Source organism: Dipodomys spectabilis, unplaced genomic scaffold (genome assembly GCF_019054845.1).
Source record: "Dipodomys spectabilis isolate Male_0828 unplaced genomic scaffold, ASM1905484v1 ptg000266l, whole genome shotgun sequence".
NCBI classification, from domain to species: domain Eukaryota; kingdom Metazoa; phylum Chordata; class Mammalia; order Rodentia; family Heteromyidae; genus Dipodomys; species Dipodomys spectabilis.
The window spans coordinates 2,413,435-2,428,606 of record NW_024870943.1 but is presented as its reverse complement, the minus strand read 5'-3'; the positions used below and the strand labels follow the sequence as shown (position 1 = coordinate 2,428,606).

Here is a 15,172-nt window from a genome sequence, read left to right as displayed (position 1 = left end):
ATGGCGACGGCCATGCTGGGGTTGGCCATCTTTTTGCTTCCCTAACGCTCCTGAGTTGGGCCAGAAAGAGGTGGGACAAGAGAAACAAGGGGAGGAGGGATGAATGGAAATAAAAGGAGGGGTGTGGAGGGAGGTAGAATACCAACGACGGGCAGTGTGAAAGAAGGTGCCCAGTGTGGAGGAAGCAGAGGAAGCAGGACATGGCCCCAGGAGAAGCCTAAAGAAGGGAGGGGGTGGGGGGGAGTGGGGGGAAGAGGACAGATGTGCCCGAGCCAGGCTGCCTACCTCGGTGGCGAAAAAGCCTTTGGGCCGGTGCTTGCCCAGGGACGCCAGGCCCCCGGGCGCAGGGCTCTCGCTTGCACTGATTGTCTGCTGAGCTGCTGCCAGGATTTCGTCCAGTTTGTCTGCGGGGTCCGGGGAGGAAAGCTTGCTTCACACTCGCCCCCACGGCCAGGAGGGAGACAGGGAGCGCACTCGGACCAGAGATGGAAAGGGTCCACCCCTGGAGGTACCGCCTGGCCCGACAGTCCGGGGACCCCAGCTTTGGGAAGGGGTGCAGGCAGAGGCGAGGTCCCGCAAGGAGGGAGGAGGGGGCCGGCAGGAGGGTGGAGGATAGGGCTGGAGCACTGACTGGGCCCCAAGGTTCTGGGCACTGATGGTGGCCCAGAGAGGTTGGGAGCCGGGTGAGGACCGGGGCAGCCCGGGATTGGGGCTGGGTATCTTACTGAGAGCCATCTGATACACCGTGCGCTTCTTCTCCATGCTGGGCACCGGCGGGGGCTGCTGCTCATATTCTGTGGGCAAAGGGTGGGGATGAAGCGCGCGCGAGCGCCCCCTGCCGGCGAGCTGGACGGGGTGGGCGTGGCCGCCCTGCAGGCCGGTGGGCGTGGCCCGCGGGCGTGCGCAGGCGCAGTGGGGCAGTGAGGGGGCCAGGGGTCAGGGCGGGGCGAGTCCGCAGGGGCCCTCCCGCCAGTCCTGTGCCCACTCACCACTCTTCTTCTTCCAGGGGGAGACTAGCCCGGGGGGGAGGCAGTAGAGGAGCCAAGAGTTAGGAGGTCAGGGGGACGCCAGGGGCCCCCTTCTCTTGGATGCCCTCCTCCCTTAGGGCGCCCTCAGGGTCAGGGCGGTCACATGCCCGGCTAGCTCCTTGTCAGGGGCAATGGGACCCCCTAGGTTCATTGGGCCCTGTCTGTTAATGGGAACCAGTGGAAAGAGCTAGAGAATGGGGATGGGTGGTGGAGGGGGTCAGAAGGAAAGAAAGCACGATCGGTGAAGAGGGACAGAGAGACCCCGAGAGGGACACAGAACCAGAGAAGGACAGAGACCCCAAGAGGGACACACAGAGACCCCAAGAGGGACACACAGAGGCTCTGAGAGACCCCGCAAAACCCCAAAAGAGACAGGCCGGGAGAGAGGGACAGAGACCCTGAGAGATTCCAAGAGGTGACACAGAGACCCCGAGGGACCCCAAAAGAGAAACAAATTCCGGGGGACAGAAGGAAGCCACAGCTCTGACACCCTTCCCTACGACATACAGGTAGGCAGGCCCCAGGCGGGCCCCAGGACCAGGGGAGGAGACGAGGGACAGGGTGAGGACAAGGACCCCTGGTCACTAACAACACTGACAAACTCAAGGGGCGTCCGGCCCCGCCCCCTCACCCTTCCTGCCCCATGGCTTGGCGGTTCAGGTCCAGCTCTTACCCATTTCCTCCAGCTCTGAGGTCATGGACTTGGACCGCAGGGAGATGGCTGGGGGCGGGAGCCGCTTGGCCTGTTGGGGTGCTGGAAGGATGAGGTGGAGGGGGGCTGGCATTAGCACGACAGAGAGGAAACCCCCCATGGCCCCCCAGTGCTACAGTGGCCCTCTGGAGGCAGCACCTTTCTTGTGGACAGCCTCATCCATGTCCGGGTGCCTGGTCACCATGACCACCTTCACCATGAGCGTGTTGCCTCCTTGGCGAATCATATTCACCACCTGCCGGTGGCCTACCTTCACCACATTCTGCCCGTTCACCTGCAGATGGGGAGTGCTTCCGCTTCAGAGCCCTGTCCCCGGGAAAGCTGCCTTCTACCCTTTCCTCCATTCCTCTGTCTAGGAGCCAAGGGATGGGAAGGGAGGGGCCCATCCCCCTCTCCTTGGGTCCCCCCAGTCTGGTATGTCTTGGGGCAGCTCTCGGCCATTAGAAAGAGTGGCCTTTAGATGGAATTTCTGGTGAAAGCACAGGTGGGCTACAGGATAGGGCTGGTGTCCAAGAAGGATCTAGAATGGGTAGTCAGATCTTGGTGTGGATAATGGAGGAGGTCTGGGGGGTGGGGGGTTGTCTCCAGGACTCACCTCGATGAGGAAGTCTCCCATCCGCAGTCCAGCCCGCCATGCCACACCGCCCTCGTCCACCGATTCCAGGTATTGCAGCGCCGGGAAGGCCGGGGTGGGGGTGAACTCCTCGATGGGGGTCTGCGCTGCCGGCGGGCGGGGTCGGAGGGGAGAGAGTGAAGAGACCCAGCAGGGGATGGGGCTCAGGCCCAAGTCACAGAGGCCTCACTGTCGCTGGGGGACCACCAGCACCCCAGGGTGGGGTGGGGCAGTGGAGTGGTGGGCTGGGGTCTCCCCCACCTCCCCTTCCCACACTCCCCACCCTAGCCCTGCTTCCTGGGTCCCCAAGCCCTCAACCCTGCCCCTCCCCTCCCTGGCCAGCACTCACCCTTGGCCCCCCGGAGCACGAACCCAAACCCTTCGCTGTCTTTTTTCTGTAGCAAAACGGTCTTCTCCTTGATGATGTAATCGCTGGCAGGGAAGCAGGAGACATGGGGAGGGGGGGGCGGAGAATGATGAGACACAGAGTCCAGGCCCCACCCAGCGCCCAGCACCCCAGCCCCGGATCCATGGCTGTTCATGGCGCCTCCTGGGTGCCTCTTCCACACTCTGTGTGCATGTGCTCCCCGCAGCATCGCAGTCCTCCCCCTCAGAGCCCAGAGTGCTCTGGCTCCCACTCACTGATTTTCATTCATCCATCCATGCTCCCCTCCACCCGCCATTCAGCAGGTAGTACCCAGCCTGCCCTGCACACGGCACCCACAGGAGCGCAGGGGGAAGGCCCGGCATTACCGCGGCCTGTCTGGGGTCCCAGCTAGCTACTTCCTGTCTGTGACCTTGGGCCTATGCCTTTCACCTTGGGTGCCTCAGTTCCCTTATCTGTTATGGAGGCAATGGCAGGCCCCTGTCTGATGGGATCATGGTGTGGGGGAGAGGTGGAGGAGGAAATACATATGCAGTGTTCAGCACAAATACAACAAAGGTGTGTCTCCAGTGGGCTTCCTTCTCTGTTTTTAGATCAAAGTTGTGTGTGTGTGTGTGTGTGTGTGTGTGTGTGTGTGTGTGTGTGTGCCAGTCCTGGAGCTTAAACTTAGGGCCTAACTACTGTCCCTGAGCTTTTGTTTGTTTGCTTGCTTAAGGCTAGTGTTTACCACTTTGAACCATACCTCTACTTCCAGCTTTTTGGTGGTTAATTGGGGGATAAGAGTCTCACAGACTTTCCTGCCTGGGTTGGCTTTAAACCATGATCTTCAGATCTCAGCCTCCTGAGCAGCTAGGATTACAACCACCAGTTCCTGGCTAAAATCAAGTATTAAGCTTACTTTGCCCTACTGGTTTGATAAAACCCATGACCTTGGCTAGAGCTAGTGGCTCTACTCCTGGCTCTAGCCATCAGCTTCCCCCACTTTTTTGTGGCAAGATCTTATTAACTTTGCCCAGGGGCTGGCCTTGAAGTTTTGAACTTCCTGCTTCCCAAGTAGTTAGTATTATAAATGTGCACCACCATGCCTGGCTTGACACACATCCTCTGATTACACTCCTCCACACCCTTCACTATGTAGGTATGACTATGTCACCTCCAAGGTGTCTGGGGCCAAATACAGCTGGCTGTGCTCCGCCCAGTACCGAGGTCACTAGCTGTCTGTGACTTCCTGTCAATGCTCAGCAAAATGCAACTTAAACATGCAGCCCTTCCTCACAAGGCCACCTGCCCGCGGCCCGGTCACCTCCCGTGTGTGTGGCTACCGTGCAGGCCAGTGATAGCTCACAGGAAGTTCTGGTCGACAGCATTAACTTCTGTGTCTCCCAGTTCATTTCAAGTCTATCTCTGCATGCATGTACCAGCCAGAAAAATACAAACTCTCCACCATGGCCCCTGTCATGCTAGCAGACCTCCAACACTAGAAACTCCCCATGATGGCACCAGCCAGGTGGGGCAGAGCCCACTCACTAAGTACAGTGAACCCCCAACTCACTGCCTTCCTGTCTCAATGTTTGCTTAGGATCCCCCCCAAACAACAGTGCCAGACTCCCCGACATCATCATGGCACTCCTCCCACTGCAAGAGGACTCCACAGCCCAGTGTCCAGCCCACTCCCTTCCAGAACCCCCTAGAACCCTCCAGAGCCATCAGAACGCATGCCCAGCCCTGCCTCTGAGCTCCTATGAGGCCTAAGGAAAGAGAGCACTTTCAGCCAGAGCAATGCCTGGGGTGTGCTAACAATGCCCAGGCCCCCTCAGTAAACCCCCTCTTGGGGCCCTAACATGCTCCAATAATAGCCAAGCAGGCTCCTCAATTACTTGCACCAGAGTCAGCAAAGCCATCCTCCACGCATACTCCCGGGTCTTGCACAAACCCCCACACGCTCCAATAATATAACTCCCCCTCCTTCAATCCCGGTCTATTCCCCAAACGCACCCCCTGCACACATCTAGCAGGGGAACATAACAGCCCCATGCAAGCACCCGAGTGTGGCTCTGGCTCCCTGCAATGCCACGGTGTGCTGCCTGTGCCCCAGCGGCCGGCGCCTGGTGCGCCCCACAGCACATGCACTCAGACACACTCTAGCCACTCAGCCCTGGCAGGCTAGCCTCACTCACATTCCATCCTGAGAGCCCAGTATGATGGCTCACACCTTTAATCCCAGCTACTCAGGAGGCAGAGATCTGAGGAGCACCGTGCCATGCCAACCCTGACAGGTCTTCAGTTAACCACCAAAAAGCTGGAAGTGGAGCTGTGGCCCAAGTGGTAGGGCACCAGACTTGAGTAAAAAAAGCTCAGGGATGGTGCCCACATCCTGAGTTCAAGTCCCAGTACTGGCCCAAGGGGGGAAATAAAATCCTGGTCCAATAAACACACCCGTACTTCACCCCACCACCATGTCCTCCTCTGCCTGACCTTAGCTGTGCCCCAAGGGTCAGGCCACCTTTGGGGAGGGATGGGGCAGGTGTGGAAAGGACAGGGTGCTGAGGGAGGGAGGGAGGGAGGCTCTGAGGAGGGGCCAAGAGGAGGCAAGTGGACACAGCTAATGGAGTTGGTTCAAGGGGTCACAGCTGCTTGGTCCTGACCAGGCTTTCCGTGACACACTCGCCCATCCCTGACCCTGACCAAGGCGTCCTCCACGTCCTCCGTGTCCTTGCTATGCCCACCACCCCAGGTCTCTTAAGGCCCCCCTCCAACAGCCACCGGTGCCCTTCAGCTCTCCTTCATACATCACTTCTTTTCTTCCATGCAGGCCCCAGACCCTGGCTCCCCCCATCTTTCCTTCTATTCCCCATAACCTGTCTTTCAGCCCCACACCATCTTCATACCCTATCCTGAAACACAGCCTCTCCCCCCACGCTGAGGGGAGCTCTCCCCTGGCAAGACCCTCAGCTCCCTCCTGACAATGGGCTTGAGACAGAAGGAAACAGAGGCACAGAGACAGTGACTTCAACAGTACCCCCAGAAAACCATGTCCTCCATTCCACAGCACCCGCATGCCTTTCCCCCCTACCCAGACACTCCAGATTCAACCCCCAGCCACCCCTCCAGCACCTGGAGCCTGTCCAGGTTGAAGCCAACCCCATACCACAGGTGACCCACTGAGGGCCAAGCTCTTCCCCTCTAATTTGCATGTGCATCTGCATATTCACTTAGTCCCTGTTGTATTTACATATTCCCACCAGCCCCTGGAGAGGCTACACCAGCCCTTGCTGCCAGCTTTCTAGCGGTAGAAACTGAGGCACCGGGAAGGAACTCGCTCCAGATCACACCAGCCAGACAAGACCGTGTCAGTCTCAATCTGAGTTCCCTACGAGAGCGAGAGCGACACCCCCAATAATCAATGCACCCCGAGTGTCCCAGCACCTGGGCCACGACTCTGCGTCCCCCTCACCTCTCCTTCATCCCGCAGACCTCGCAGCCCCACTCCCATGACCTTGCCAGGTCCCCGCTGTTCCGGGAGCCCTCCCCCCAACCCCCACCCCTCCCACCCCCGGGCGGCCCTCGGGGCCCCTCGGTGACCTCCCCCTCCCCCCTCCGCTCCCTCCCAGGCCTCCTCCATCTCCCCCCCCGGCCTCTCCCGCCTCCACGGGGGCTCGTACGTACCGGGGAGGTGACCCCATGGCGCCCCAGGCTGTTCCGGCACTGTGGCCCCCACCCATGGCCGTGCTCCCGCGCGTGGATCCCGCACCCCTCCTCCGCCGGCGAGCAGCCGCGCTCATTTACATTCTGCGTCCTCCCGCTCCACCGCAGCCCTGCTCAGCGCCACGCGCTCTGCACCCACAGCACCCCGCTCTGGCGTCCCCCCACTCTCCCTCTTCCTGCCCAGACCCCGCCACCCCCCATGCCCGCTGCCCACGCAGCCGCGGCAGCATCCCATTCACGCTGGGGCGCGCTCCACCGGCCCGGCAGGAGCCGGCCCCGCGCTCGCCCCCCCACCCCACCCCGCGCCACCACCCCGCGTCCCTGCGAGGCCAGGGCCCCGCCACCCGCCCGGCCCCCCACCCCGCAGACCCCCTTCTCCGCGCACCGCCGCCAGAGGCCCCCACGGGGAGGCCGGCCCCGTCCCCACGCTCAGGCCCAGCCTGTGGGCCGGGGGGGCCTCCACGCTCGGAGCCCCCCCCCACGGGCACGGCGGGGACTGGGGGGAGGGGCGGGGGGCAGAGAAGGGGGGAGGGGCCGGGCAGAGCCGTCGCAGTGCCCGGGAGAGACCCACTCCCTCCCGCGGGCGCACACGCACACGCACGCAGTCCTGCTGCAGGTCACACAGACAGACACTGTGACAGGGACACACAGACAGATACAGCTGGGGGCGGGTCGCGGCCCCCACCTCCCCGTCTCACACACACACACACACACACACGCGGGCACACGCACTGCCAGTCGCGTGCACTCCGCCACACGGCCACTGTCACACACGCAGCCCCACGCTGTCACTGCCACACGCGCGCTCGCTCGGCCACAGGCCGCCGCACGCGCACCCACACAGCCGCACACTGACACGCAGCGCGGCGAGCGCGGAGGGAGGGTGGCCGGGGGCGGGGGCTGCGTGACGGGGGACGGCTGTGAATGGGAGCGAGGGGCATGAATGGGGGCCTGGCCCACTCCAGGCAGAGGGGCGGGGACTGGGGGCGCGGAGGGCGGCGGGGAGGGCCGGGCCGGGCACCCGGGGGGACAGGGGTCTCATGGGGGGGGGGGTTCTGGATGGAGAGCTGGAGAGGCGGGGGGGGGGCGGGGAGGCTTCGCCGCTGAAGCCGTGTGCGGGGAGCGGGGAGGGGGGGAGAGGGGGTCGGGAGCTCGGGGAGGGGGCGGCGGGCCCGGGGCGGCGGCGCCGGTTACCTGTAGATGTACCAGACGCTGCGCCGCCGCGGGCCCAGCGCCGGCCAGCTGGAGGAGAGCGCGGGGGGCTGCGGCACGGAGCCCCCCGCGGGGCCGAGCCCCCCGCCCGCGCCGCCGACGCCGCCGACCGCAGACAAAGCCATCGCCGCCGCCGCCAGGGCCCCGGCCCGGGTCCCCGTCCCGGTCCCGGTCCCGGCCGCCCCCGCCGCCGCCGCCGCCGCCGCGTCCCCGCTCGGCCGAACCCCCGTGTCCGGGCCCCCAGGCCCCGCCTCATGCTGACCCGCGCCGGGAGGGGGGCGGGCGCGGGGAGGGGGCGCGCACCCCCGCGGGAGGGAGGGCCGGCCGGGGGCTCACATGCCGGGGCGCGGGGGGCGCGGCGGGCGGCGGCGGCCGGGCTCCACGGACGGCTCCGGAGGCGCCGCGCGCTTTAACCCCTTGGCGTCCTGCGCCGGTGGCGGGAGGGGGCGGCGGGGGGGGGGGAGCGGGGCCTCGGCGGGAGGGGGGAGGGAGGGAGGGCGGCACTTCCGGTCGGCCCCCCTTCCCCGGCCCTCCCGCGCAGGTGCAGAGGAGCGCACCGCATCACGCCAGGCGCCCGGCCACCGCGTGTGGGGACGCGCGGACAGAGCCCCCCGCCGCCGGCGCGGGGACCCCGGCCCCCACCCCACACAGGCCCGGCACCCCCCCCCCCAGGAGGCCCGGAAGGAGCAGGACCCCCAGCCTCGGCCCGGGCCCGGGAGGGGAGGGGCGAGGAGAGGAGGTCCTGTTCCCCCTCCCCTTCCAAGGAAGCGGTGCGGAGGGGCTCGGGCCCCGCGGGCCATGAGAGCGGGGTGGGGGGATCAGCGGGAGGGGTGCGCGGAGCGGGGCACACGCCGAGGGGACCTGCCGGGGACGCAGGTGCACCGCACAGGCCCGGCCGGGCACTGCGGAGGGGGCGGGGGGGGAGGGGCTCAGATGCAGCGCGGCGCGCACACACGCACGCACACGCGTCGCATACACACATACATGTACACACGCGCCCGCACTCGCACCCGCGCGCGTGTGTACACGCACATGTGCACGCACGCATACAGGCGCGTACATATGCATCCACACGCACACGCGCGAGCACACTAAGCACACATACACGTGCACACACGTGCCTACACTCGGACACCTTTACGCCACTATACACACGTGCGCGGACATGCACACGCATGCACACACACCGGGAGTGGATACGGCCAGGCAGGTGTGCGGGACGGGAGGGAAGAAGCTGAGGTCCGTCCCCCCCCCCGCACGTACGCACACGCACACACACGCACACGCTCGCACACTCAGCTGCTAGAAAAAGTGACTCTCCTCACCCCCCCCCCCCAAGGCCAAGGAGACCCACGGAGAGACAGACAAGAAGCAGATTTGGGGTGCGCGTGGGGGGGCACCTCCATACTCACCGGGGCCCAGCGCGGAGCGTGTCCGGTGGTCAGCGCCGCTGACCCTCCGGGCGCCCCCCCTCCCCAGCCCGGCCCCAGTCCCCACCGGCCAGAACACAGACACGTAGGTTTGGACACATTTAATGGAAGGGTGCTGTGAACAAGGGGACCCTTCCCTGGACTGGGGGTGCGGGGGGAGCTGTCATCTTTCTAGACACCGAATCAGGACCTTCCCTCCCACGGTCCTTCCCCTGAGGCCCCCAGAGGGGAGGGAGGCACCCCAACATTCCAGACCCCCGGGGGGGGCGACACGAACACATGCACACCGGGTGCCGGCGCGCTCACAGACCGCTCCCCAAGCCCCGACGTGCGCAGCCAGCCGTCCGACACACGCACGCTCAGCACCGACACGCACGCACCCGCCTGCACGGGGCGGGACCCGGCCCCGGGTCCGAGGCGTACTGACAGCCAAATCCATGGAAAGGCTTTCCAGCCAGCCACACATGCGGACAGAAAGGCAGCCATGCAGGCCCGCGGAGACGCGCCCTCGGCTCGTGCACGCGCACACACCCGCACGCGCGCCCCGCCCCCCCGGCGCCCGGCCTGACCCCGGCCCCGCCCCGCCCGCCCCTCTCACCTCCCGGGGCCAATCCCATCCATCAAGCTTCAGAGGCAAATCAGCCAGCAGCCAGGGAGGGGAAAGGTGTCAGTGCGCCCGCCCTCTCCCCGCCCCCCGGCCCAGCCCGGCCCTCCCCATCCTGGAGACCCGCGCCCGCAAGGAGACAGGGGCAGACCGGGCAGGACAGACACCAGGACGCTAGCCAGCCGCGCCCCCTTGAGCACCCCAGGCCCCATCCAAAGCTGGGCGGACTCAGTGGCTGACAGGGATGGTATGGGTTTTTGGCTGTGCCGTCTGAAGCTAACTCAGCTTCTCCCACCCAGCAGACACCTTCCAACCCGGAGGAGGGTCGCTGTCTAAAGTAGTCTTGCAGTGGGGGCGAGGGGTAGGGGAGGAAGGACACCTGAGGTGTGGGGACATTTACCTTGGGGCATCAAAGCTGTCGTAGGAGCCCACAGTATAGTGCCGGAAGAGTCTCTTGGCCTTGTCACTTCGGCTTTCTGCAAGGGGCAGGGGGGAGAGCAAGGGACACTCTGGGACCCTTACTTTGTAGATCCTCAGCCCATCCCCAGCTCCCCTCCAGTAAGCCTGGTCCCCCATTCCTGTTTACAGGAGAAAAAGCTGGGCAGCAGTGGGGTTCCCTCACCTTGCTTGCCTTCTTGGGAGCGGTTTGCCACCTCTTCCAGGCAGTCAGAGGGAAACCATCCAATGCGACCTTTGACCTGGCCTTCCCAGAAGCCTCCTTCCCCGATGCTGAGCACTGGAGAGGGAGCAGGAAAAAAAAAAAAAAAAACAGCTCCAGATTTCTGCTCCTCAGCCCCCAACACACTGCCTTCCCACAGTCCAGTCCCAGTGTTTGGTGCAAGGGCGGCCTTCAGAATTCTCCATGGAGGTGGAGAGAGGATGGTGGTAGAGTGGAATCACATCATGGACCCAATGGGTAATTCAAAAGGCCTGGCATAGCGATCTGCACCTGTAATCCTAGCTACTTGGGAAGTGGAAATTGGAAGAATCAAGGTTCAAGGCCAGGGCTGGGAAGGTGGCTCAGTGGTAGAGCGCTTGCCTTGCATGCCTGAGGCCCTGGGCTCGATTCCTCAGCACCACATAAGCAAAAAGAAAGAAGTCAGCAAGTCTTTTGGGCTGGGAAGGTGGCTCAGTGGTAGAGCGCTTGCTTTGCATGCCTGAGGCCCTGGGTTCGATTCCCCAGTACCACATAAGAAAAAAGAAAAAAAGCCGGAAGTGGCGCTGTGGCTCAAGTGGTAGAGCGCTAGCCTTGAGCTGAAGAGCTGAGGGACAGCACCCAGGCCCAGAGTTCAGGCCCCATGACCAGACCCCCCCCCAAAAAAAGGTTCAAGGCCAGCCTGGGGGAAAAAAAGTTAAGTTCCTCCCCACTGCCCAATCAATAAGCAGAGAATGGTGGGGCAGACCTGTGACCCCAGCCATACAGGAAGCAGAGGTAGAAAGACTAAGGTCAGGCCACCAACAAAATGTGAAATCCAGCCAGGTGCCAGTGGCTCACGCCTGTAATCCTAGTCAGGAGGCTGTGATCTGAGGATGGAGTTCAAAGCCAGCCAGGGCAAGAAAGTCTGTGAGATTCCTATCTCCAATTAACCACCAGAAAGCTGTAAGTGGCGTTGTGGTAAAAATGTTAGAATGCTAGCCTTGAGCTGAAGAACTCAAGGGACAGAGCCCAGGCCCTGAGCTCAAGTCCCATGACCAATTAAAAAAAAAGTGAAATCCTATCTTAAAAAAATACCTAATGGGGGCTGGGAAGGTGGTTCAGTGGTAGAGTGCTTGCCTTGCATGCATGAGGCTCTGGGTTCGATTCCTCAGCACCACATAAGCAGAAAAAGCCAGAAGTGGCACTGTGGCTCAAGTGGTAGAGTGCTAGCCTTGAGCTGAAGAGCTGAGGGACAGTGCCCAGGCCTAGAATTCGAGCCCAGGGCTTGCAAAAACAAAACAAAACAACAACAACAACAAAAAAAAAACCCTAAGGCGTAAAAGGCTGGGTTTGTGATTCAAGTGGTAGAGCACCCAAGTTCAAACCTCAGTACTGTCCCCCGCAGGATCCCCCAAGATAAGGGGCAGGTCTACACTTGGGCCCTGTGGCCTGCAAGCCTCACAGTTAGCACAGGTCTGCCCTCTGCCGGTTCACGCAGCGCAGGTGAACTGGATGGACAGAGGGGGCGGGGCCTCCACACTGGTAAGTGCTGACCTGGGAAGCCGGTCCCCTTTTGGTTTGAGCTCAGGGCCTGGCACCTAGTAGGCAGGCGCTCTACCACTTGAGCCATCCATGTCCCTTGCTCTTTTACTTTTACAACCAGAGTGTGTTCTGCTAATGCAGAGCGTCCAGGTCAGCAGAGCTTGGAGCTGCAACTACTGCAAGAAACTGAAGAGCTATACATGGATGCTGTGCCTGGGAGAAGGGAGTGAATTAAACAGCAAAGGGGTCCAGAAAGGAAAGGGAGGGAGGGAGGAAGAGGAAAAGGAAGGAGGAAGGGACAGAAAAAGAGGAGAAGGAGGGAGGAAGGGAAGGAGGAAGCAGAGAGGGTGGGAGGAAGAAGGAGAGGGAGGGAAGGAGGGCATTTTGGAAGAGTTGAAATAGAAAACACAGAGCATTTGAGGAGCAGCCAACAGAATGAACCCCAGAACCCTGCAGGGGCCCAGTGAGGAGCAGCCAACAGAATGAACCCCAGAACCCTGCAGGGGCCCAGTGAGGAGCAGCCAGCAGAATGAACCCCAGAACCCTGCAGGGGCCCAGTGAGGAGCAGCCAACAGAATGAACCCCAGAACCCTGCAGGGGCCCAGTGAGGAGCAGCCAACAGAATGAACCCCAGAACCCTGCAGGGGCCCAGTGAGGAGCAGCCAACAGAATGAACCCCAGAACCCTGCAGGGGCCCAGTGAGGAGCAGCCAACAGAATGAACCCCAGAACCCTGCAGGGGCCCAGTGAGGAGCAGCCAACAGAATGAACCCCAGAACCCTGCAGGGGCCCAGTGAGGAGCAGCCAACAGAATGAACCCCAGAACCCTGCAGGGGCCCAGTGAGGAGCAGCCAACAGAATGAACCCCAGAACCCTGCAGGGGCCCAGTGAGGAGCAGCCAACAGAATGAACCCCAGAACCCTGCAGGGGCCCAGTGAGGAGCAGCCAACAGAATGAACCCCAGAACCCTGCAGGGGCCCAGTGAGGACACTGGCTTTGATTTTGAGAGGGAGCTCCCTCACTGACTCCTCAGTTTGGGGTGTGGTTCAGTGATTGGGGGTGTGGGCCAGGCCTGGCCTTGGATGCAGGAGGGTGTATGAAGCCAGAGGACTGCCAGGCATAGGTGGCTCATGCCTGGAATCTTAGCTACTCGGGAGGCTGGGATCTGAACATCCCGGTTCAAAGCCGGTGTGGGCAGAAATGTCTGAGAGACTCACAACTCCAATTGACCAGCACAAAGCTGAGTTGGAAGCATGGCCAGGTGATAGAGCACTCAGAGCCAAGCAAGACTGCAAGACCCTGAGTTTTTTTTTTTTTTTTTGGGGGGGGGGGGAAATCCGGTCATGGGGTTTGAACTCTGGGCCTGGGCGCTGTCCCTCAGCCCTTCAGCTCAAGGCTAGCGCTCTACCACTTGAGCCATAGCGCCACTTCCAGCTTTTTTCTTTTTGCTTATGTGGTGCTGAGGAATCAAACCCAGGGCCTCAGACATGCCAGGCAAGCGCTCTACCACTGAGCCACCTTCCCAGCCCAAGACCCTGAGTTTTAACTACAGTACTGACTCAAAAAGAAAGAGATGACCCAACTCCTGCCACCCCACCAGATCCCTTGGAGGGTATCTACCCCTCAAAGAAAAATGTCAGGTGAGGGTTGCTGGCCAGGCCAGGGGCAGCACCAGAAGCCCTGCTTCTGGCCTGCACAAGTAAGCAGGAAAGACCAGGTTTGGACTGGAGTCTGTCCACCTGGATGATGGGTTTGGGGAGATACTTGTGACCCAAATGCCCAGCCCCACAGTTACCTTTGATCTTCTCGCCCTTGCTCAAGGAGATCTCTCCTTCCCCTTGGGCCTGGTAGGATTTCACAGCCATGAAGGACCGGCCAGGCACAGCTGAGTAGAGCTTTCTCCGTCTTCCGCGGCTGCCCAGGGAGCCCCCGGGGCCCCCAGAGCCCCCGGTGCCCCCGGCCGGGCCTTCCCGGGGGGCTCCACTGGAGCTGTATACACAGAGGGTGTGAGAGGCAGGGGGAGTGGAGGGAAGGGGCGCCTTGGGTGGGAGGGAGATGAAGCATCAGCTCTGGGGTCTGGAGTGACAGGGAAGAGGGCATTTGGGGGGGGCGCCATCTGCCTGCCCATTGCCAAATTGCCAATCTGCAGCTCCCCTCTCTGGACTGCACCTCAGCTCCGAGCTGCATCCCAGCCTCTCTACCCCACCTCATCCATCATCTCCTGGGTCACCTCCAAGTCTCCTGCCAGCTGCCTCCTTATCCCACAGTGGCGCCTGCCCTTCCTGCCCTCTCCCTTCTCTTCCCTCAGTGGCCTCAGTTTCTTCTGCTTTCCCTCCCCAGCTCATCTGCAGGCCTGAGGACAGGGTCAGAAGAGGGGCTCACCCAGAGACAGCCAGGGGCTTGGAGGGCCCTACCACGCTAGGGACACGGGCTGGAGTTGGGGTGTTTCTAAGGAGGGCATCTGGCTGAGGTGGGGGGGCTCAGAGCCCTGCCCTACCTGGGCCGCCCACGAGGCTGCCTCTTAGCTTCTTCGGGGTGCCTTCCTCTGGACGGGGAGCGGGCCCGGGCCCCGCGGGGGCTGCTGGCACTGCGGAGGGTCCCGCTGCTGAGCTTGGTGCTGGGGGCTGGGGGCTGGGACTGGTTCTGGGGGCCTGAGGTAGCACCGGGGGCCCCAGAAGACGAGGCTCCTGGGGCCGAGAACACCATCCAGTCTGGCAGTGCCATGCTGGTGTCGCTGTTGGCTCGAAGCAGCGCTGGGGGCACCGTCAGCCCCGCCCCGGGGGTGCCCCGCCGCCGGGCTGCGTACTTGGGGGACTCCTGGAAGGGCACTGGTTGGGGCACATGGGGTGGGGGAGAGACAGAGACAGACAGACAATGAGGAAGAAAAGGAGAATGAGAGACGGAGATGAGAATGAGGGGGAACTGGACGCACCCTCCGCTCTTCAGGCCTGGGGATTCTAGGTCTCTTCCTCATCCATCCAATCAAGTTCTGACTCTGTGTGTGTGTGTGTGTGTGTGTGTGTGTGTGTGTGTGTGTGTGTTCATCCTGGGGCTTGAACTCAGGGCCTGGTTGCTACCTCTGAGCTTTTTTGCTTAAGGCTGGTGCTCTCCCATTTGAGCCACGCCTCCACCTCTGGCTTTTTGGTCATTGGAAATGAGTCCCATGGATCTTCCTGCCCAGGCTGACTTTAAACCTCAATCCTCAGATCTCAGCCTCCTGAGTCACTAGGCTTATTGGCCCCAGCACCAGTGCTCGGCTCAAGCCTGGACGCTAATCCCAACATCAACCCCAGTGACCCCCATGG

General features: G+C 62.3%; 1 protein-coding gene across 2 annotated transcripts in view; it reads right to left on the bottom strand.

Annotated features, from left to right (window-relative positions):
- Shank1 (SH3 and multiple ankyrin repeat domains 1) overlaps nucleotides 1-15,172 on the bottom strand; it is a 38,603-nt gene that overhangs the window by 11,372 nt on the left and 12,059 nt on the right. Inside the window, exons 10-21 of one of the 2 annotated variants that reach the window (XM_042700124.1) lie at nucleotides 14,365-14,695; nucleotides 13,663-13,856; nucleotides 10,312-10,425; nucleotides 10,090-10,165; nucleotides 9,684-9,710; nucleotides 2,703-2,785; nucleotides 2,336-2,460; nucleotides 1,879-2,014; nucleotides 1,702-1,782; nucleotides 990-1,013; nucleotides 726-794; nucleotides 286-404 (exon numbers count right to left, since the gene is read on the bottom strand). In XM_042700124.1, the coding sequence (XP_042556058.1) occupies nucleotides 286-404; nucleotides 726-794; nucleotides 990-1,013; nucleotides 1,702-1,782; nucleotides 1,879-2,014; nucleotides 2,336-2,460; nucleotides 2,703-2,785; nucleotides 9,684-9,710; nucleotides 10,090-10,165; nucleotides 10,312-10,425; nucleotides 13,663-13,856; nucleotides 14,365-14,695 (1,379 nt within the window). The remainder of the gene's footprint in view (nucleotides 1-285; nucleotides 405-725; nucleotides 795-989; nucleotides 1,014-1,701; nucleotides 1,783-1,878; nucleotides 2,015-2,335; nucleotides 2,461-2,702; nucleotides 2,786-9,683; nucleotides 9,711-10,089; nucleotides 10,166-10,311; nucleotides 10,426-13,662; nucleotides 13,857-14,364; nucleotides 14,696-15,172) is intronic. The other variant, XM_042700121.1, reaches the window with a different exon arrangement.